General features: G+C 47.2%; 1 protein-coding gene across 2 annotated transcripts; it reads right to left on the reverse strand.

Annotated features, from left to right (window-relative positions):
- Nucleotides 1-842: 842 nt before the first annotated feature.
- Nucleotides 843-20,599, reverse strand: ATP6V1E1 (ATPase H+ transporting V1 subunit E1). 2 transcript variants are annotated; one of them, XR_009543237.1, is made up of 10 exons: nucleotides 20,440-20,599; nucleotides 14,883-14,948; nucleotides 13,047-13,156; nucleotides 12,578-12,644; nucleotides 6,516-6,605; nucleotides 5,878-5,946; nucleotides 4,643-4,737; nucleotides 2,575-2,662; nucleotides 1,882-2,088; nucleotides 843-1,408 (listed from the first exon to the last, which is right to left on the reverse strand). XR_009543237.1 is itself a non-coding variant. In XM_060164457.1 (9 exons), exons 1-9 carry the CDS (start codon nucleotides 20,470-20,472, stop codon nucleotides 1,346-1,348), a joined length of 681 nt encoding a protein of 226 aa, XP_060020440.1. In that variant the 5' UTR covers nucleotides 20,473-20,599; the 3' UTR covers nucleotides 843-1,345. The 2 variants fall into 2 exon arrangements, 1 of the variants encoding a protein (XP_060020440.1); XM_060164457.1 differs by lacking the exon at nucleotides 1,882-2,088.
- Between the last annotated feature and the right edge of the window lie 2,385 nt (nucleotides 20,600-22,984).

Consider the following 22,984-nt stretch of genomic DNA (forward strand, 5'->3'; position numbering starts at 1 on the left):
GAGGATAAGGAATTGGCGGAGGAGGGGGTCCTACCACAGTTTCCTATAAAGAAAGCTGGGCAGGCAGTGGCCGTGCCCTTGGGAAGCAGCCTAAGCAGCAGGGACATCCTATTAATTAGATAATATAGACCCGAGAGAGAGCTCCCTGGAGCCAAGAACTGATGTCCTCACCTTAGGACAACCCTCAGCTCTAGGAAGGGCGGGGCCCGAGGGGCTGCCTTCCCTCCCCGCAGCCCGCGGCCAGGGTTCCGCTGCCAGCCGTGCCCTGCGGGGCCCCCTTTCCCCCAGCAGGCGCCCGGCCGCGGCCCTCATCGCCAGCGAGCTGCTCCGCACCCAGGGCCTGGTGGGGCTCTACTGGGGGCTGAGAGCCGCCCTCCTCAGGTGAGGCCTCTCCCCAAGCTGGACACAGAAGGGCCCCAGGGAACAGGGAGAGGAACCCAAGGCCAGAGGGACGGCTCCCCAAGGGGCCTCTGTGCTCTTCTAGGATGTTCAACCTCAGGATGGCAGAACCGGGCAGGGCTGCAGGGTCAGGCCTGGGAGAGTCGTCCAGGCCCTTCTGCGGGGACCGGGCCCACATGACTGTCAGGTGCTCTGGGGCCCGGGAAGGAAGGGAACACCTGTGTGCGGACAGTCTTAAGGGGCTGGGAGGGCGCCTCTAGGTGAGGCTTTGGTAGAAAGTGGCAGATGCGCCTGAGGGACACAGAGAGGGTTCGTGGTTTCAACTGCTGATGGCTGTCAACCCGCAAATGCTCCAGGGGTTTGGAAAATGCTTCCTCTTTCCAGATTCCCGAGAACCACAACCTGCAGCGAGCACCTTGTGTAATAAATCAGTGACATCCACGTACGTGTTACATTTTAATAAATAAAGCATATTCACGGCTTAGATCTTAAATCACATTTATAGACATTTCTAGGCCCAAACAGGTTAACAGTGAAGCTGCTGCTGCTGGAAGAAATGAGGCCCCACATGCACTTGAAGCCCAAAGAGTGGAGACCTGACCCCAGAGCCCACCACTCCGCCCCCCCCCCGAGGCTGGACCCCAGGAGAGCAGGAGGCCTGGGGACACTCATGCACCCACCACCTGACCCCTCGCCTCTGTGCTGCAGAACAGCGGGAAGTTGTGTTACTTTGAGACAAGCTAGAGGAAGGTTTCCTGATCGTACTAAGTGAGACTCTCGCCCGTTGGTCCCCACCAGCCGGGGTGTTAGCTACAGCAGGGCTTCCACCGATAGATGCAGGACAGGACAGGAGGACAGCAAAGAGGAAGCTACGCAGGCCATCTTGTCTCTTCAACTGTCAGAAACGTCCACGTCACGCAGTGGGTGGACGCCACCTCCCTCAGGCTTAGTCCAAAAACTTCCTGTTGGCATTTGCCCCAAACAAGGCTCCCCGCACTTCGGGCATCATCTGTGAAGAAAGAAGCTCCCGCGTGAGGCGGCGCCGTCCCCCGCGCCTCAGCCCCGCCCCGAAGTCACGAAGCCCAGTAGTTGGCCAAGCACCGCCCGAGTCCGACCAAGAGACTCGGCGATCGCAAACGTGGGCTTAAGGCCACTGCTTAGGGGGAAAGAGAACCAATGACGGGCGCCATGGCTGTAAGGCTTCCCTCCCACTCCGATATGGGGAGAAGAGGCGACGTTCTGGAGCACCTACACTCGTTCTTTCAACGGGTGCTGAGCGCACGCCGGGTGGAAAGCTGACAGCACAGGTCTGTGCTGAGGTGCGCCGCAGCAACTGGAAAAGCCCAAGCACTCAACCTCGGGACGCAGCCACCAGCCACGTGCGGCCAGTGCAACTGAGGCGGCAAACTGCGCACCTTACCTAGCTTTAGTTAATTAGCCACGTGTGGCTGGTGGGTAGCATGGCTCTGAGGTGTAAGTTACCAGAAGACGCCGGTCAAGGTCGGGGCAGCAGACCACACCTCTGGAAGAGGCCCCGCACTCGGGACAACTCAAGTTTTCTGGCTGGTTTCCTGCAAACTCGGAAACACCTGAAGAGCCTGGCGCCCTGTGGCAATTCCTTTAAGAGCAGTTGCTTGACTTTCCATCATTCCTGCTGCGGTTTGGGGTTCTGGGGCTTTGGGTCAGCATCTCCACATGCAGTAAAATAGATACATTAAAATCCTAGACACAGGGCTTCCCTGGTGGCGCAGTGGTTGAGAGTCCACCTGCCGATGCAGGAGACACGGGTTCGTGCCCCGGTCCGGGAAGATCCCACATGCCGCGGAGCGGCTTGGCCCATGAGCCATGGCCGCTGAGCCTGCGCGTCCAGAGCCTGTGCTCTGCAACGGGAGAGGCCACAACAGTGAGAGGCCCGCGTACCGCAAAAAAAAAAAAAAAAAAAAAAAAAACCTAGACACACAAAGCCCTCGTTCTGACTCCAAGGCCACTCTCATGTAAACATATCCTCCCAGCAAATGGCACTAAATGCCTGAATCCCTGCTCCTTTTAAGAAAATGTCAAAAAACGTAGAAAGAATCAATGAAGTCCAAATACGGCCAATTGACATGTTCTCCGCAGCACCTCCTCAAGGTAACCACAGGCCAACTAACTGATGAGACATGTCCCCACACTCACCTGCTGGGCTATGAGGTCCAGCCGGCTTTCGAGGGTATTGGAGACCTTGATTTTGCGATCCCCGTTGTAGATCTCAACCCCGCCAGCTCTACAAAGAACACCGGAAACAACGTTCATAGATTTGAGGGAAACAGACACACGTTGTACAATTACCTTCTTCCCTTGGAGAATAGCTGTCTTGGTGTGTGGATGGTCTCAACACTCTTAGGGGCAATAAACATATGCAATAAGTTTGAAACTAATTCAGAAGCTTCTGAAGCTTCCAGGTAAAGAGGCTGATAATAACTCATTACCAAGTGACTATGTGCCAATCTGATTTCACGTTACTCTAACAACCAGCCCTCCCCAACTGGACGAAAAGGGGGAAGACTGCGTCCCAGTTTGCAGATCAATACATACAGTCCTCATCTGAATGCTTCTTAAAGGCCAGTGCTGCAGGGACCAGGGGTGCTGACAGGCAGTCCTCCTCAGTGCCTGTGTCTCAGATAAAAGGCTCCATCCCAGCAGGTGCCAAACCCAGTCCTCAGTAGTGCAAGGCCGATAGGTCACATCCTACTACAAGGAGCCTCAGGTATGAAATTATTTTGCTACATTACAATTCTACTTTTTACAAAATATTTCTTGAAATAAGCAGGCTCTGAGGCAAAGGCTGGGAAAAATTTTGCAAATTTTCTCTAGAAAATTTCAAAGGGCTCTGACCTGAATATTATTTTCTTACTCCATCCTCCTCCCCCATTTCCTCTTTGTTTCTCTGAACAGCCCCTGTCCCCATGCGGGCAGCAGGGGAAGGGGGGTGTCTGCTGTGCACCAGGCACTCCTGAACGCCAAGTCCAGGCCCTTCCATGTCTCCTATTCCCCAGGGACCTATAAACCAGGAAACAGGCTTAAGAGTGGCTAAAAGGACCAATTTACTGAATAAAACTCCAGTTTAAATCTGCAGAGTCCTTCACCTGCAATTCTGAATCTCAGAGGCTCTGAAAACAGAACCATCTAATTCAAGTGGCTCCAGGGCCTGAACCGGGCTCCAGTGACCTGTCAGCAAACGGCTGGTGTCCCTGCATAAGTACCCCTCGGGTGTGAGCACTCCTGCTTCCGTTCAAACACGTAGGGCACGTACGGGACTGCTGCTCTAAGCACCCGGCACGGTGGTCCGGACTGGAACTGCCGAGTCCCGCATGGTCTCCACACGCCGACTACCCACCAGCAGAGTCACTGTGGATCCTGAGCCCTGCTGTCAGTGCTGCACAGACACGACCCCACTTCAGCTTCCAAGAGCTCAGTGAGGCGGGTGCTGTTATCCCAGGTCAGAGATGAGGAAGACTAAGTAACTAGTCCAACCCTACCTGGCCAACACCTGGCAGAGTGGAGAAGCAGACCTCGATCTGACAGTAATGCTCAATAATGCTTAGGCTCCCACAGGCCCTCAGCTTGAAAGCACCGTCACACACACACCCTATCTCTGATCCTCAGTTTATGAAGCAAGCAAGATTGATCCCTCTTACAGATGATGGGATTTGGGCTCGAGGTCCTGCAGCGAGCAACAGGCCAATCGGGACTCAGAACTAGGCCTTGCAATCCTAAATTCATGTGTCCCAAGGCCTCCGCAATACTGGCCCGTGGGGTGGACCAGCGGGCAGGCGCACAGGGAACATGCCCCGGGCTCTCCCCGGCCAGGAGCTCCTACCGCCCCTCCCAACCACGCCGAGTCTCCCCGCACTCAGCAGAAGCACCACGGGTGCTGGCGTTCCACACCAAGGGATCTGCCAGCCAGACATGGCTACTTCCTTGTCAGAGGGAGTGATCACCTTTCTCAGTACCTAGGACACACGTGGACCCACGTTCAAGTTCTGGGTACAGAATCCATGCTGCTGCTAGGCAAGCTGAGCCACAAGAAGCTGGTTAACAAGGGGGAGACCGACAGGCGCCAGCACGAGGCAGCACGAGGCACGCGTTGGGTGGCCACACCGCCATCCTGCCCGGGGCGCCCAGAGGACATGCGCAAGGCCGGGCGGACGGCCGTTCGCGCGGCCAGAGCAGCCCAGGGGCTAAAAGCAGAGGCGCCCCTTACACTTCCTCAGGCAGGCAGGCCTCCTGGTCAATGTGGACATCAGCGTCTCTTTTGGTGGCGATTTTGTACACGGGGATTGCTTTCTGCACCGCAGCCTGGAAAAACACAAAACACAGAGGTTTTATCAGAAACTATGGAGCAGGTATCCAGAAAACCAACAGTCTGTACAAACAAAGATATTCCTACGCATTTTTCAAGTAAAAGAACAGACGTGTTGCTGGTGGGAATGTAAAACGGTACAGCCGCTGTGGCAGATGGTATCGTAGTCCCTCGAAAATCAAACACAGAATCACCTCAGGATCCAGCAAGTCTACCTCTGGATACTTATCCAAGTGAAGTACAAGCACAGACCCAACAGATATTTGTACACCCGTGTTCACAGCAGCACTGCTCACAATACTCAAAAGGTAGAGACGACCCAGGTGTCTATTAACACACAAATGAATCAATAAAATGTGGTCTATAGATATAATTCAGCCTTAAAGAAAGAAATCCTGACACACGCTACAAGGTGAATGAACCCTGAAGACATTACTGCCAAGTGAAATAAGCCCGTCACAAAAGCACGGATACTGTCTGAGCCCCAATGTATGTGTCAATCTGTTCAACTAGTAATCGTGTCAGAAAAAGACTAAAGTTCCTTCAAGAAAACATTCTCACGTGTCTCCTGAAGCCTACAGTGCTGTCCGAAGATGGGACTTCCACGCCACACACAGTGCAGTGCAGCGTGAGAAACCCCCTTCCATCTGTCCTACACCTCCACTTCCCCCAGCTCACTGCTTTTTAAAACTGCGGTAAAATGCACATGAAATTTACCATCGTGATCAGCTTTAAGTGTACAGTTCTGTGGCTTTAAGTACGTTCATTGTTGTGCAACTGTTCCCACCATCCCTCTCCAGAACGTTCCACCTTCTCAAGCTGAAACTCTGTCTCCATTAAACATGGTCTCCACCTGCCCCTCCCCCCGCCTCTGTCTCTTATTTAGATGGTATTGCCTATCCTCTGCTCCAATCCAGTAGGTACTGTTTTCTCCAGAAAGGGAGGAGGGTACTAACTCAGATGGCAACTTGATTTGTTTAAGAAAATAAATAAGAGGCTCAGGTACACTTAAGTTAGTATCTATGACATGTTAAGACTCTTCTAGTCCCCATAGTTGAGCTGTCATTTATTACAGCATGCATTTCATCCCTAACATTTTGATCTTTAAAAAGAAAAAGGATTTCTTCAAGCTCTACCTTCACCAGAGGGAAATCCTGTTTCCTGCAACGAATGATCATTCGGGGCTCCAACAACTGGTACAAACCCTATTAACGCACAATCAGATACAATTAGTAAAAACTGCAAACTATAAAATAAAACAACAGTAAATAAAATGTCTTCATAACTCTTTCATCTAGTTTGGGAAAGCAGTCCTCTTGTTTAATTAAGTTCCCCCAAAGATGGCCTACATAGTATGAGAACATGGCAAGATCTTCATATCACAAACCAGATAAATATACCCAATGCTCTGGTGATGGAATGAAATTCATACGGGAGTCTTACATCAACTAGGTTGAGGACAAGTATTGTACTTAACAGCCGAACAGCAAACAATTAAAATGTACACAGCCTGGGATCTGAACCTCAATATCTAAAGCAAGCATTTTAGTGGTAAAATTTAATCAGGAAAGTTTACAGCTGGAGGTTACAAAGGACAAGTGAGACAACAGCAGTCTCATCCACCAGCCAGACACCACCGTCCTCCCACACATCTCCCGGCCAGACAAGGAAAAGAGCTAAAATGAGAACACAGGAGAAACAGCCGGCTTCTATCCCATCTTGTCGACTCTGCAGGGACGTGGCTCTCAGTGGTGCATCCGACCTACAAACTTACCTGGAGGACCAGTCCATCCAGCAGCACCTGGTACCTGGTCGTATCTTTTACCACTTTGCTGAGCCTCTGTTTGGCTTCATTTAGTAGGTCCTACAAAGAGTGGAAAAAGAAAAAGTTATCTACACACCTGGGTAGTCAGCTTGGAACCCACGTGGGGCTGGCCCAGCCCGTGTCCAATCACTTCTCACTTTACGGCCGTGTTTTCTCTCCACACGCGCTCTCTGAGGGGTACGATAAAGCAGATGCTGCCCGAAGGACACAGATGCGAGCGAGAGCGCTACCGCGGCTCCCAGGGGACTCGCGCTCAGGCAGAAGCGCCCAGGTTACCGATCATGAGTGACCAATACAGAAAGAGCCACGTGACACAGCCGTGGAAAGCAAGCTACTGAGGCAGCTGGGCAAGATGCTTCCATTTTTTATTAGAAAAAGCAGCCTCTGCACAGAGAACAAAGTGTCATCAATGTTTACCTGCGGGAGGCGGGACTATCAGTGATTTCAATTTTCTTTATGTTAGTTTGTCTTTTCCAATGGTCTATAATAAATGCTGGCTTCTATAACTAAAGCAGACATTGAAAGGGACTCCGGAGACAAATCTCACGTGGTTGAGAAGAGCACGCTGGCATCTACTCGTAAGTGGTAAGCACGTACAGGCTTACTGGTAAAAGAGGACCGAGGTCCTTTAAATGGCAGAGAGAGCGCCTCTCAATCCCACTGCTGGCCACCCAACGCCGCTGAGAACAGTTCGTCCTAGTAAATCTTCCACATACGTGTCCCCCTTATTGAATATGATCTCTGGAATGATTTGGGGGATTTAAAGAGGGAGAACATACATGCTCGCTCAGAAACCAATCAGAATTTGAGGAGTGAGGGTGGAGAGAAGGAAGTGGCCCTGTATTTGGTTCTGAGAGTCTCCCTTGGACCCGCACCCAGCCCGGAACCACTCCCGAGCAGTTGAAGCCTTTAGAATCTAGGACGCTACGGCACAAAGGTTTGAAGCATTTATGATATAAGACATCTGGCTGAAAGAAACCTCAGCCCCTCCTCACCAAGAGACCCCTCAAGCACAGTTCTCTTTGTGCTGGAACTGACTGTCCACACTGGTCATGCCGGTCGGGGTGGACACGAACAGTACGGAGACAGGTTTACTCTAAAAGAGTGAGCATCAAGTGGAGCTGTACCGAGTGATGCCAGCCACTGGTAAAAATAACCCACGAGAAGTCTGGAAACGGACAAATGAGGACTCTTACCACCACCCAGAACTCCAATCAAGGGAGTAGGAACTTGGAATAAACTGAACTCCAGCCAAGGAAGCTGGAACCGAATCGACATAAACTGCACTGTCCCTTGTCTAAACCATTCCTGTCCACTTAAGAGACATGCCCCACAGGTCAGGAAGGTCACTTAAGTAATACCCCAGTGACACTCTTTGATTCTAAACTCAGCTTTCTGGCTGTAGTCTGACTCCCCGTGGGGAGGGGTGTAGGTTACTGCCGCTCACGTGTCAGCCTACAGATCAGTATTTTGAGAGTTTGGAAGGGCATTTCGTTATCTGTCCAGCTGAACCTAACTGCCTCTAGGATCCTGAAAATATTAGATTCTGCTCCTGGAAAGCAAGAAACTAAAACCCGATTATGACGACAACATCAAAATCACGTCTCCTTGCTCGTGCCCGGTGTAGAGTCAGGGGGCCTCCCGCAGAGACATTTCTGTTTCGTCTCTTTAACCGCAGCACCAGAAATCTCTACTTCAGGACCAGCAAATCAGAATTTCTAAAGGTCGGTCTGTTCTTTATCTCCCTTAAATGACAACAACAACACCTTACACAGTGTGAGGTTTAGGAAGTGACGGTAAAGAGCTGTTACTTACCCCAGGCCTGTCCTGTGTGAGGCACTGCACGGTCACTTTTCCTATGTGGACCAACTTAATTCTAAAGAAGCTTCACGTATATGCTTTCCCCATTTTATAAAAGGAAGGTTCAAAAGGGTTAAAAAATTCACCCACCGGAACTTCCCTGGTGGTCCAGTGATAAAGAATCAGCCTTCCAATGCAGGGGACACGGGTTCGATCCCTGGTCTGGGAACTGAGATCCCACATGCCGCAGGGCAACTAAGCCCACGCTCTCTAGAGCCCATGCACCACAACTGGAGCGCCCACACGCTGCAACTAGAGAACCCATGTGCTCCCCGGTCCGGGAGGATCCCACATGCCGCGGAGCGACTGGGCCCGTGAGCCATGGCCGCTGAGCCTGTGCGTCCGGAGCCTGTGCTCCGCAGTGGGAGAGGCCACAGCAGTGAGAGGCCAGTGTACCGCAAAAAAAAAAAAAAAAAGATCTGATGCAGCCAAATAAATAAATGAAGAAATACTAGGAAAAAAAAAATTCGCCCACCAAACAGCAGATTGTGGTGAAATAGAAACACACCTCACAGGGATTCCAAAGCATGGGCTCTTACACCTGGAGAGCCTCAGGGCAGGCAGGGGAAAAGGGTAGACAGCAGAGAAAAGTAACTAAAGGACTATAGGCAACCGTGCACTTCTGGTAGCAGAATAGCTTGCCTGTTTGCTTTTCATTTTCATCCTGGTTCTGTATTTCCTCCTTCCTTCTATCTTTTGTCAACATCCTTTTCTAGCCAACTGCTTGACAAATCCCCTTCCTTTCATAGTTTCTTATTCTACGGATAAAGCTGGAGAAAGAAACGTTTTAAAAGAGCCAAATCCACAGAAACATACACATGTAGCCCTGTCCCCCATCATCTCACAGCCGGTTTCCTCACCCTCCGTGCCGCTTCATTACTGGGGTTCACTAAACCGCATATCACCTGACGGCAAGATGTTAGGCTGCAAAGGACTAAGGAAAGAAGCGCTTTAGAACAACTGAAATGATAGAAATGTTTATTTTAACAAAATTCTCATTATACATTAGCAAAACAAAAGCTCAGGCTGTGCTCTGAAACCGAGTTGCACGCTACAGAATAACTGGCTTTGCCGTCTACCAAAACACGGACAGCTCAGCAAAATGAGAAAAAAGAAAAGAAAAACAAGAAACCCCGACAGTTCACACGCCCGCTGCCTTCAGCCCCTCACCGCATGCTCGCCTGTCCAGCTTTCACCACCAGGCTTTGTCTCTACCAGCCCAACGATGCTGCTCTAGTACGAGTCAGAAGTGAAACCTCGATCCCCAACTCAAAGACCACTGCGCTCTTCCCCCTTGGACTCGCCAAAGCATGAGACACTGTATTCGATTACCATTTTGTTCTTCAACTTTTCTGTCCCCTTGGCTTCTCCTTCACGACTTCTCCTCCAACACGACTGCTTCCCCCCATGTTCCTTAGCAGTCTCTAATTTTCCTGCCGTAAGCTGAAGGCTGCTCGGTTTGCTCCCCTGGCCCTGTAGTTCTACATCCACAAGCTTGCGATCTCACCCATGCCACGCAGCTCGACGTGGGACCTGTGTGCTGTCTGAGTGGAAGCCCCAGCCTCTCCTAAGTTCGCCTGGACTCCGAAGGCGATTCAAATGCCAAGATTCATCACCATTCCCCACCGGCTCCTCCCCCTGTATTTCTAACCCTCATCACCTATCCAAGTGCCTAGCGACCTGGTGAGAAAGCTTAGGTCTTTCTTGACGCCTCACAACCTGCAGTCACCAAGTCCTACAGACCACACCTTTCAGCATCTGTGGATGCCGTCTCTTCATGTCCTCTGCTGCCATGTGGTCTTGACCTTCAAGTCAAAGTTAAGCCATAACCTCATTTCCTCTCCCCAAGTCACCAGTTCTCTTTCTCCAAAACAAATCTAAGGCTAAAGCAGTATTTCTCAGTGTGGTTCTCAGACCTCCTGCAACAAGATTACTCTGGGCTGTTTATTCCTGATGAGAATACAGAAAATCTCTGGAAATGGGGCCGGGAGTCTGAATTTTAACAAGGCCCTCCAGGTGATCTCTACGCCTATTAGAGTTAAGAGAGTTGGTCAAAGGATTTGTCCCACACTCTTCAGCAGGCATTCAAGGCTCTTCCAACTGAACCCTAGTGTCTCTCTCCAGCCTCAGTTCCTACACTCCCCGCTCTCCTGGACAATTCCATTTCCTGCCCGTGTTGTCAATTCCAGGCCTCTGTTTTTGTTTCAGGCTGCTCTCTCCATTCCGTCTCCAAGGTAATGACATTCTTTACAGTCACACTCAAAAGGCTGCCGTATAGATACAGTCTCTGGTCTAGACCCAGTTAGACAGCAGACTCCTACAGCACTGAGCACCAATGCAGGACCAATACAGGCAAACCCTGCAGTCCAAACAGCTGACTGCCAAAGGAACCCAGCTAATTATGAAATGAAAATAGAAGAGTGAAAACTAAAAGATCAAGTTAGTATCGAAAGCAGAGAGACATTTAGTTGTGACAATTTTAGAAGCAGATCAACTCTGGCTACGCTGGGGTCTATTAAGTGTTATGGGAGTTATGTTAGTGAGTCACCTCTGTGTGTCCTCACACTCGACCTCCTGGCAGACACTTCCATCTGAAGGCTTCCTGGCCCCTCAAAGAATGTCCAACGTGATCTGGTGGTTCTTCTTAAAAGAGCCCCCGCCCTCCTGACCTCCTATCATGCTAATGGAGCCACCACCCTCCTAGGGGGTTTGGCGTCAGCCTTAGAAGAGGTGGTGAGGGGCTTCCCTGGTGGCGCGGTGCTTGAGAATCCACCTGTCGAAGCAGGGGACACGGGTTCGAGCCCTGGTCCAGGAAGATCCCACATGCCACGGAGCGGCTGGGCCCGTGAGCCATGGCCGCTGAGCCTGCGCTCTAGAGCCCACAAGCCACAACTACTGAGCCCGCACGCCACAACTGCTGAAGCCCACGCGCCTAGAGCCAGTGCTCCACAACAAGAGAAGCCCCCGCTCGCTGCAACTAGAGAAAGCCCGTGCGCAGCAACGAAGTCCCAACACAGCCAAAAATAAATTAATTTTTTTTAAAAAAAGAAGAGGAGGTGGAGGAGTCAGTAGCCAACGTCCAGGGCTTCCTCCTATAAAACATGTCACCACTGACACCCAACTCAGTCCTTGCTGTCACCATGCCAGGCTCACCTGACAAGAACCAATATCTTACAATATTAGTTTGTTTCTCTAGTCATCTAAGAAGATGGTATGTCTTCTGCTTAGACAAGTGTTATATTTTCAGTTTTATAGCTTTTCCATATAGTTCCTATTCACCAACATTTACTCCTAATTGCTTACTGTTGGCATGTAGTAAAACTATCAATTTCTGTATATTCTCTTTGTAGCCAGTCACCTTTTTGAACTAATTACTAGTTCTTAGTTCTTTTCAGATGTTGTATTTTTTTTAATATACAATATACAGTCGTATCTTCAAAAAAATAACTGTTTCTTCCTTCCCAATATTTATATAACTTGTCTCTCCATTTTGTAAGAAATCTAGGGCCTCCACAATAACAATGAGTAATAGTGGAAACAGAGGCCTCTGCTTGGTTTCTAAATTTTTTTTTTTGGCCGCACCACACAGCTTGTAGGATCTCAGTTCCCCGACCAGGGATCGAACGTATGTTTCTGCCCTCTCCTTTGGGTGACAATACTCCCCAAATGGTTTTCTGTCTAACCTCTTCTCTGTTAAATTTAGTCTACGTACTCATATCATGAACCCTATTTATGATATGCCTCATAAAATAAAATGAAACCTTCAATAGCTTTCTACTGAAAGCAAGCAAAGCTCTTCACTTGCACTCATGGCCCCACAGTAACTCCATCCTACCTTTCTAGCCTTATTAGTCCCCATCGCCCTCAGATACTGTCCTGTGTGAGGCAGATACTGTATGGTCCCCCCATCACGTGCTATATACCCAGGAGCTACATGCTCTGTTAGAGCAGCAGGTCCTTGAAGACTGGACACACATCTTATTCATTTCTGTATTTATTACAATACCTAGTGTAATGATTTGCTGACCAAATGTTTTCTCTCTAAAAATCATTCATCAGCTCCTTAATCTAACATTAACTAGTGAATTCTCTATAACAGACAAATGAATAAACATTTTATAATTCTATAACTAAAGGGGCTAATTACTCACTGTGATAAGGTCATCTCTCGCTCTGAGGACTTTGAGCCTCGCTTGATTCATCAAATTAGACATCTGACTGCAAAAGGCACAGAAAAGTAGTATCATTACAGCATAAAAAACAACCAACGTAGAGAAAGAAAGGTACAACCTACTACATATGTGCAAACACTTCTCTTTGTACAGATCCCAAAGAGAACTCCCTGAAATACATGTAGCGGTTTTTATCCACTTATTTTCAAAGATAAGGAAATATTTATTGAATGCTTATGAAGTGGCAAGACTTTCTTATCAGTTATTTCAACTATATCTTTCAATAATCCTGTGAGCCTTCCGTTTTCCCAAATGAGGAAAGAGAAGTTAAGTAACTTGACCAAGGTTAGTTAATCAGTGAATGGTCCATTTCAGACCAGAACCCGTAACTGCCTGGGCTCCAAAGCACCTGCTTCACCCTCTCGTCCCAGTGATTTTCAAAGCTCACATTTTCTTCTGCTGCTCAATCTGCTTTTCTTTCTTCTCGTAGTATTCCATAATCTTCAGTCTTTGGGTCTGCACAAGACGACCTTTCTCAATGTTGAACTCTTCTTCTGCCTACCAAGGAATTTATTATTATTACTTCATTATACAGATTTTGACAGTTTTATTTTAAGCAGCTGATGACCAGGGTAGTTGCTTATATTCACCTTATTCTATGTCTAGTATCCACCAACAAAGTTTCAATGAACAGAATCAGAAGATTCTGTGTATGAAAAAAATTATGTATTTTAAATTTGATCCATCTGTTTAATAGAGGGCTAATGAAAAGGACACAGAATTTGGAGTCAGAAGATATGAGTTACTGTCTAAAAAATTTGGTCAAGTAATCTGTCTAAGTGTCCTCCCTTATAAAATAAGAAAATAAAAATAGTATTCTTTCCTTTGTAGGTCAAAATCTAACAGTCCTTTTAAATTATAAACTACATAAATTTGAGTTATTAGTTTTATTAGTGTTAATTATTGAGCAGTCACTTTTTACAAAGGGTATCTTAGTGTATCAGCCATCTGTGATTTTCAGGCAGTAAGAAATTATGACTTTGGAAGCTAGCTAAAGTGACTGATTCAGATGTTTAATGCTTGGCACAGACACTGGAACTTTCAAATTCTAAAATAAATGCCTAACAGCTTGTTTCTATACCTATCACATGAGATAAGACTACTTTAAATAGAAATGCATTTACCAACTGAAATAGAAGTTCTGTATTTGTCCCAGAGAGAAATAAGGAAACTAGTCATACGAGAAACTGCAGTGCTCCTAAGGCCATCAAAACAATATTAAACAAGCAACAAGGACATACTGTACAGCACAGAAATATACAGCCATTATTTTGTAATAACTTTAAATGGAGTATAATCTATAAAAATATTGACTCACTATGCCGTACACCTGAAATTAATATAATATTGTTAACCAACTATACTTCAATAAATATATAAAACAATACTCTCTCAACTGTTTTACTTCAGTGACAGGAAAAATAAGTCTTTTCTTTCTTAGATGATAAATTACTCAAACAGTTCAAAGGTTTAGTTTTGGCCCTAGGATACCAGGCACACACAATTTTAAGGCTTTACCGTTAAGTAACAAATGTAACCACTGTAGAATAAAGTAAAAGGACAGTGAAAATAAAGAATTAGGTGATATATTCTGACCTACCATGATTATACCTAGAGAAAAGAACAATTTTATATACTGTACAGAAACACTGTGCAACTCGAAATATTTGTAAAATTTCTAGATGCTGACTGCCGCCTTCATGATGAACAGGGGCTTTCATTTTATGCCTTACATACGCCAAACTGTGTATTTACCTTTTTTGCAGCAAGCACAAATAAAAAAGCAACATAACAATGAAAAAATACTACATCCTCCCCTGACCGGCTATCAATTAGCCGCGGTTGCTCAATGTCTGAGTTTGGATTCCATGAGAAAATTAATCCATCCCTTACTTTTCTACTCCCTACCATAAAATTTCAGGACACTTATTGACAATCAGAATTTTGGGACTTCACTGGCGGTCCAGTGGTTAGGATTCCATGCTTCCACTGCAGGGGGACGGGCTCGATCCCTGGCCGGGGAACTAAGATCCCGCGTGCCACGTGGCACAGGCAAAAAAATTAAAGAATGTTTAGAAAGGAAAATTTACTTTTAACGTTAAAGAAATTCTTACTGGTCCTATGCAATGAATGCTCTGTTAAACAATTTTACTAAGTACTAATTAGCAAAGCAAGACAGTATGAAACTTTGATAACTTCTTAAACCTAGGAAGTGGAATCTCACCTTTGCATCTATTTCTTCTGCTTTCTCATTGGCTTCTTGTTCAATAAAAGCCATCATGTGCTTAATCTAGAAGGAGAAGGAAAAGGTTACTTTTGAATATGACAAGAAAAAATATCTATGTTTTCTCATTCTTCCAACAATCATTTATGGAATGCCTTTCTGTTCTCAGGTAACTTACAATCTGGAATTTACTCCAGCAAATGGACCAGATGCAATAGTCAACAACACAGGTAAATAGGCCATTATCCTACTCTCAAGGAACTTGGAGTCTATGGGGAGGAAGGACTGAATACACGTCCTCCTCTACTTCCGGCCTCCTTCAGCCAGACCGTCCTTCCCCCTTCTCCATTTCTACTGGAGTGTACCAGACAGCCTCCTACTCTCAAGGCACTCCAGCCTGACTCCCCTCCCCGCAACCCAGTGAAATCACTTGTAAGATGACGGCCATCTCCTCGCCCTTATCTTACTGCATCTGCAGCGTCTCCTGGTACACTGACCACCACCCTTCTTGAGCACGTGCTTCCCTTTGCTCCCGCCACTTCCTTGCTCTCCTCCTCAGCCTCCTCTGAGGCCATACGCTTCTTCCTCCGCCTCCCAGACAGCTCCTTCAGGAGACCCTACCCATGGCAACTGAAATCCCACACGCTCCGTAAGGAACACTGACGGCTCTGCTCCCACGTCCCCCTTGACCTCTGCCTTGATGACCAGCATCAACACCAAGTAGTCCCCTCCCGTATCTCAGGCCCCAGGTCCAATCACCATGTCCTACGAGCTCTCTCTTCTAACACCTCTTTAATCTGTCCATCTCTCTCCACCTTCACAGCCACAATCTCATCTTTGCTATCATCATCTCCTGGCGGAATTACTGCAACAGCGTCCATATCTTCTCCGGGCCCTCAGTCTTGTTCGCTTGCTAACCAGCTCTACCTGGCAACCAGGAAGATCCTTTACAAATGTCCCTCTCATCACGTACCACACACCCCCTTAGGATAAAGTGCAGAGATTTTAGAAGGTCTGCCATGTGGTCACTGCTCATCTCTCCAGCATCACATGAAATGTAACCTACACCACTGGCCACTCCTCAGACTCCTAGTTCCTGTCATCCTACATTTTTTAAAGTTAATTAATTAATTTTATTTTTGGCTGCGTTGGGTCTTCGTTGCTGCGCGCGGGCTTTCTCTACTTGTGGCGAGCGGGGGCTACTCTTCGTTGCGGTGTACAGGCTTCTCATTGCGGTGGCTCCTCTTGCTGCGGAGCACGGGCTCTAGGCGTGCAGGCTTCAGTAGTTGTGGCGTGCAGGCTCAGTAGTTGTGGCTCACAGGCTCTAGAGCGCAGGCTCAGTAGTTGTGGCGCACGGGCTTAGTTGCTCTAAGGCATGTGGGATCTTCCCGGACCAGGGCTCAAACCCGTGTCCCCTGCACTGGCAGGCGGATTCTTAACCACTGTGCCACCACGGAGGTCCCCATGCTACTCTCATTTCAGGTTTTCAGTTCCTTGAGCTCGCCATTCTTTCCACTTTGGAGATTTCAAACATGCTGTTCCTTCCACTTGGAACACTCCCCCACCCCCAGCTCAGCTATCTTCTCGAGCCTCAGCCCGCTTAACTGTCACCTCCTTTGGAAAATCTCCTGAACCTCTCACTTATCTGCACCCAGGACACTGCACTTCTCTGCCTAAACACACAGTCCTAATTGCCTGCTTGCCTGTGCCTCTCCTCAACTAAACTATAAGGCTAGGAACTTGCTAAAGGGTTTTAGATCTCTGGCTACAGTTGGAGAATGAAGTCCCCAAAGTCTTCTGAATGGGGCTTGGGGTGACTGATCTAATTTATACTCATAAACAGAGTACTGTCTCTAGTGGCAGATGTAAAATATACCCAAATGAATATACAAGCAACAGAGCTAATCAAACTCACTGGTAGTTTCATTTCATAGGGGCTCTACCTGAAAGGAATAGTGAATTAAAAAGGAAAAAAAGCAGCTTAAAAAAATTTAATGTAGAGCCTCTAGGTTATTAACTCATTTCACATTAATTGTCCCGCATAAAGGTAAACACCACCGTAAACCCAGGACACGGGGTTAAGGGTTTACTTCCCCCACAGTAGGTGCTCAATAAACATTTGTGAATGAGTGAGAATCTGTTGGGAGTTTCAAGCCTTCTGAGGTAACCCAACTACTTTTTAGAGTCTGTACAAAAGTGAGTTAAGATTTGTTTCACAAGAATGTGAATATACTTAACACTACTAAATCATTCACTTAAAAATGGTTAAAAAGGCCCTGAGAAAACCATAATTCAAAAAGACACATGTACCCCAATGTTCATTGCAGCACTGTTTACAATAGCCAGGATGTGGAAAAAACCTAAATGTCCACCGACAGATGAATGGATAAAGAAGATGTGGTACATATATACAATGGAATAAAAAGGAACAAGATTGGGTCATCTGTAGAGACATGGATGGACCTAGAGTCTGTCATACAGAGTGAAGTAAGTCAGAAAGAGAAAAACAAATATCGCGTATTAACGCGTATGTGTGGAATCTAGAAAGACAGTACAGATGAACCCATTTGCAGGGCAGGAATAGAAACGGAGATGTAGAGAATGGACATGTGAACACAGCGAGGGAAGAGGGGGTGGGATGAATTGGGAGATTAGGTTTGACATACATACACCACCACGTGTAAGACATAGCTAGTGGGGACCTGCTGTATAGCGCAGGGAGCTCAGCTTGGTGCTCCGTGGTGACCTAGATGGGGGTGGGTGGGAGGGAGGTCCAAGAGGGAGGGGATATGGGCATACGTATAGCTGATTCACTTCGTTGTGCAGCAGAAACTAACACAACGTTGTAAGGCAACTATACTCCAAAAAATGGTTAAAAAGGTAAACTTCACGTAATGTGTTTTACACAATTAAAAAAAGTGAGTTAAGAATACAACCTAGGGACTTCCCTGGTGGCGCAGTGGTTAAGAATCTGCTTGCCTGCCGATGCAGGGGACACGGCTTCGAGCCCATGATCCCACGTGCCGCGGAGCAACTAAGCCTGTGCACCACAACTACTGAGCCTGCGCTCTAGAGCCCGCGAGCCACAACCACTGAAGCCTGTGTGCCTAGAGCCCGTGCTCTGCAACAAGAGAAGCTGCTGCAATGAGAAGCCCACTCACTGCAACGAAGAGTAGCCTCTGCTTGCCGCAACTAGAAAAAAGCCCGCATGCAGCAATGAAGACCCAACGCAGCCAAAACATAAATATATTTTTAAAAAAAGGGAAAATAAAGAGCAGGTGCTTTAAAAGAAAAAAAAAAGAATACAACCTCATGGCATCAAAGTCTTGAGGAAAACACACAGCACGGTTTTAGAAGGGAAGACTTATTTTTTGTCAAAATTCTTAGGAGCTCCCTACCAGTGAGGAGCCAAAATAATGACGACAATCAGAGCCCGTTTTATAGGTCATACAATACTTATAAAATCTCAAGCCTTGAAAAATTGGCGTGCCTAACCCAAATCTACACTGTTAAGAAAAACCACAGTGAACTTGCTAAATGGATCAACCTCCACACATCTGTGCCTGTGTGTGTTTCTGTTTGTGCTGTGGAATGGAATCGTCACAAGCTCAGATCAAACTCACACTGCACTGTCTGGAACTTTAAAAGTAGTTTAAAGACAGTAATCAACTCAGGTGCTTACAAATGCTACAAGACACTGGCCTCTAGAGGGGAGCCCTCATTCAAACCTGCATTACCTGCCTCTATCTCTCGGCCGGACCCTCTGCTACCAGATCTGACGAGATCAGCACAGCCTAGAGCAAAACACACTCATTGTAGCCCAGGTCACAGGAACCCGTTTACAGTCAACAAGAACACATTCTGCCTTCAGGAGTTCCAACAGGAGAAAAGTCAACCCCTTCAGGACATTTAACTCCACCCTTAAGGCAGAAAAATCTGCCCTTAAAATATACTTTTCTTCTTCCTGCTAAAGCTACTGGGTTCTACACTTCTGGAGTCAAGATTCTTTTGAAAGTTTGATGAAATAAATAACCATACTCCTCAGACAAAAAAAGCAACATACACAAATACTTTAATACAGGGGGGAAGAAATCAGGAAACCCAGGATTTCTTTTTCTTTTTACATTTAAGTATTAGTGTTTTATTTCCAGCACTCAAGTTCATCCTTGAGAAGATTTAGTAGATTCTAGGGGGCTCTTTTTAAATACATTACCTACTTGTGATGGAAGAACCAACAAGAACGAGCACTCCATTTCTGATGTATGTACACAATATATCTCCTATAGGAGACTGGCTTAGCACTCTTGGCAGCTCCAGTGCAATCTCACAGAGCGTCCTAGGGTTTCACTGACCCACACCTAATGGTGCCTGAAAAACATCTATGTTTCCCCCTTGTCTCAGGATCCATGGAAGTCTGCAGATTCTCCCAGCTCTAAAAGCAGTGATGTTTACAGAAATCAGCACTTTGCTTTACTGAAGCAGACATGTGACAGCAAAGAGAGTAACAAGATTTGACTTGACCCAAAGTGCATGAGGACTAAAGACAGTTTCACCATTCGGCTTTGCAATGTAGTTTCCAGAAATCAACTGTGATGAAAAGCAGGAAGTAACTATATTAAGATTTTACTAACTCCTAAAGAGCAGGAAGTTGAAGGAAACCCAGATTTCTAGACGTCTACTCGGTGCTCGATACTCAGGCCTGGTCACTGCCGGGAATACGGGGAAAACAGGCACCGCCCTGATGGGGACCGCGCGTAGCGTGGAGGAGTACAGACGATACATTTCCTCTTTACTATTTTACAGAAAGAAAACGTGGTTCTGGCCTAGTTTCACTGCTTTACCTTTGCCGTGTATTCTAACTGGGGAAGCCCTAGTTTTCAATACATCACAACAAGGCGGAAAACGAAGGAGAAGAGGAGGACGAGAGCTGGTACTAGGGGTGTGACCGCTGGACTACGTGGAGCGCACTGCGTCCTTTTTCCTACAGTAAAACTCAGACGCAGCGCTGATTAATGTTCAAAACCCGCGCTGTTCTGTAAGCATGCGGTAAGATTTCCTACAGTGCCGCACAGACACTATTTTTGTTACCCTCCGTGATCAGCCTAAGATCCCCTAAAAGGAAGAACCACCACGCTTCCGAGAGCATATCACCTGACGAATAAAGTGCAGAATCGTTTTAAAGGAACTGGAAACATCCAAGGAAAAAGCACCGTACTGCTCATCTAAGAAGGCTCACAAGGCACTGAGTGAGCGTTAGTCAGGGTTTTCCGAGAACTTCTGCCAGAAAGAGACGAGTTCTCTAAACTGCGGCCTGAGTGCCCTTCCCCGAAGTCCGGGCCTGGGCGGTCAACGCCCGCCGCCCGCGAACTCCAAAGCGCCGAGCAACGCCGCGACCCCAGGCCGGCCGCTCGCCCGCCAAGCCCGACGCGGCCCCGACCCGCACAGCCCCGAGGCGGGGTCCCGGGGACGGGGAGATCTGGCCAACGAGGCCGCCGCAGAGCTCCCCCAGGCCCGGGGCGGCATCCGCCCACCTCTCGGGGTCCAGCCCGGCGCTCACCTGCTTTTGCACGTCGGCATCGCTGAGGGCCATGGTGCAAGCGACGGGAGGCAGCGGGTGACCGGCCGAAGCTCAGAACCGACGCGGGCAGCGGGCGAACGGGAAACGAAAGCCAGACGCGCTTCCGACCTCTTCTGTTTTGTGAGCGCAGCTTCCGGTTCCTGCGCAGGTCGCCGGGCAGCCCAGCCAGTGGGGAGAGAGCGGCCCGGAAGTCACGCCCCTCCACGCCCCGCCTCGCCTCCTGTCGCTCACTCGTGACGTCTCGTGACCTCTCCCGGTCTTCTCCCCAGCAGCCCGCTCCGAGGCGCGAGGGAAGGTCTGTTGTCGTGCCCCTGACTTTTACTGAGACTTGTAACCCTTGCGTTTTTTAAAAAAGTTTACTTCTGCCAACCAGAATTTGTTTTACTTTCCTGGCCCTAATGGAAGCAAATGCGTCAATATTTTACTTATTAACAGGTTTTATTTTTAGAGCAGCTTTACATTTACGGAGAATTGAGCTCAGGTTCCCATATTGTTAGCCTCCTCCCTTTCTGGGGTACATTTGTTATATTTCATTAACCGAGGCTAATGTGTTGACAAAAGCCCACAGTTTAACCAATTTCCTTAGTTTCCCTCTGTTGCGGAAATTCGGCCTCTGTACGCCAGTGCCGGATTGTATCTTGGAGACGGAGTTTGGGGTGAAGTAGAAAACAATAGTTTTATTGCTTTGCCAGGCACAGGGGGCCACGGCAGGCTAATGCCCTCAAAACAGTGTGTCCCACCTGGAGGGGGTGGTGAGGAGTCTTACAGTGTTCCAGGAACAGGGCATGATTAGCTCGTGGAGCTGCTTCTGATTGGTTGCTGGTGAGGTAATCGGAATCAGCATCATCAACCTTCTCGTTCCAACCGGTCTCAGGCCTGTGTGCTGTGGGCAGCGAGCAGCTAACCTCTCCCACCTGGTGGGGGCTTCAGTGTCTGCAGAACAGCTGGAAGGACCCGGCTGAGAACATTAACTGTATAGCCCTGAGGGAGAGCTAAAGGTCCTGACTGTGTAATGGCTAACGTATTATTATTTTGGCTTGCTTGACTGTTTGCCTTTCCGCATTTTCCCACTTGTCTGATTAAATGTATTCCTTGACTGAAGTTTTTCTGCAGACAAAGGGCAGGCGGAAGACATGGGTGAGGGTCTATTCTGGGAAGGCCTCACAGGGTCCTGCTCAGTGACACACCCCGATGCCCTTTTCCTGTTACAGGACCCCAGCCCGGTTACCACCTTTCATTTAGTTGATGTGTCTCGTAAGTTCTTCTTGGGGGTGACAGTTGCTCAAACTTCCCTCTTTGTTGACCTTGACAGTTTGAGGGATACTGTTAGGTATATTATAGATGCACCTCTGGGGATCTTCACATAATTGGTCAGGGGTTGTGGGTTTTGGGGAGGGAAAGCCATTTTCATCACATCACATCAAGGGTTCATGCTGTCAGCCTGGTTTCTGACTATTGCTGTTGACCGTGATCACTTGGCTGAAGCAGTGCTTGTCAGGTTTCTCCACTGTAAAGTTACTCTTTTTTTCCCCTTTCCATACTTTACTCTTTGGAAAGATGTACTATGTGCAGCCCACACTTAAGGAGTGAGGAGGTATGCTCCACGTTCTTTAGGGTGGACTACCTACAGAATTTATTTGTAATTCTGAATGAGCATGTGAATTTTTCAACATCATTACCAGGATCCATTTACAGAAAATTATTCAGAAAATTAAGGGAGAAATTCGAGCCCACGTTTTATAAAGAAAAAATACTTTGAAAACTTATTTTTAGGATAGATTCCTAATAATAGAGTTATGGGCCAAAGGGTACACACATTTTTATTACTAGCTTTTTATTTTGAATTTCAAATATAAGTTGTAAGAATAGTGCAATAAACTCCCATCACCTAGATTCACCAACTATTAATATTTTGCTATATTTGCTTTATCACTTTCATATGTATATATATATAAAATTGCATGAGTCAATAAATAGTTCAGTGTGTGTTTCATAAGACTAAGGGTGTATATCAGTCAAATTCAGGAAATTTAGTAAGTCCATATTCAAATTTTGCCATATGTTCCATTAGTATTCCTCGTAGCAATATATTTTTTTCTGATCCAGGATCCAATCCAACATCACCTATTGTATTAATTACCTTGTCCTTTTAGTCTCCTTTAATACGGAATAGTTCCTCAGACTTTGTCTTTCCTGATACTGACGTTTCTAAAGAGTACTAGTCATTTGAATTGGCCAGTTGTAGAAAGTCCCTCAATTGGGTTTCATCTGATAGTTTCCTCATAATTACATTCAGGTGCTGCATTACAGGAAAAGTACATGTGTGATATCGTGTCCTCAGTGCATTGCATGTCCTTTTAATGGGAATGGCACACCCATTTTTAAGGCTCTTAATACAGATGCCAAATTATTGTCCAGCTGTGCTAGTGGACACTGTTCTTTGTAGCGTATGACAAGTTGGTACACGTATTTGAGAAAAGTGGTGGTGTTGGATAAGGGAAGGGTTCAGCCACAAAACAGTAAA

The sequence above is a fragment of the Lagenorhynchus albirostris genome, chromosome 11 (genome assembly GCF_949774975.1).
Source record: "Lagenorhynchus albirostris chromosome 11, mLagAlb1.1, whole genome shotgun sequence".
NCBI classification, from domain to species: Eukaryota; Metazoa; Chordata; class Mammalia; order Artiodactyla; family Delphinidae; genus Lagenorhynchus; species Lagenorhynchus albirostris.

Excerpts from the sequence above, each read along its gene's own strand:
- ATP6V1E1 (XM_060164457.1), bottom strand. The coding sequence starts at position 20,472 with ATGGCCCTCAGCGATGCCGACGTGCAAAAGCAG. Across the intron at positions 13,157-14,882 it reads CAGAAGAAATAGATGCAAAG|GCAGAAGAAGAGTTCAACAT; the intron begins GTGAGATTCCAC and ends ATTCCTTGGTAG. Across the intron at positions 2,663-4,642 it reads GCCTGCCTGCCTGAGGAAGT|AGCTGGCGGGGTTGAGATCT; the intron begins GTAAGGGGCGCC and ends TGTTCTTTGTAG.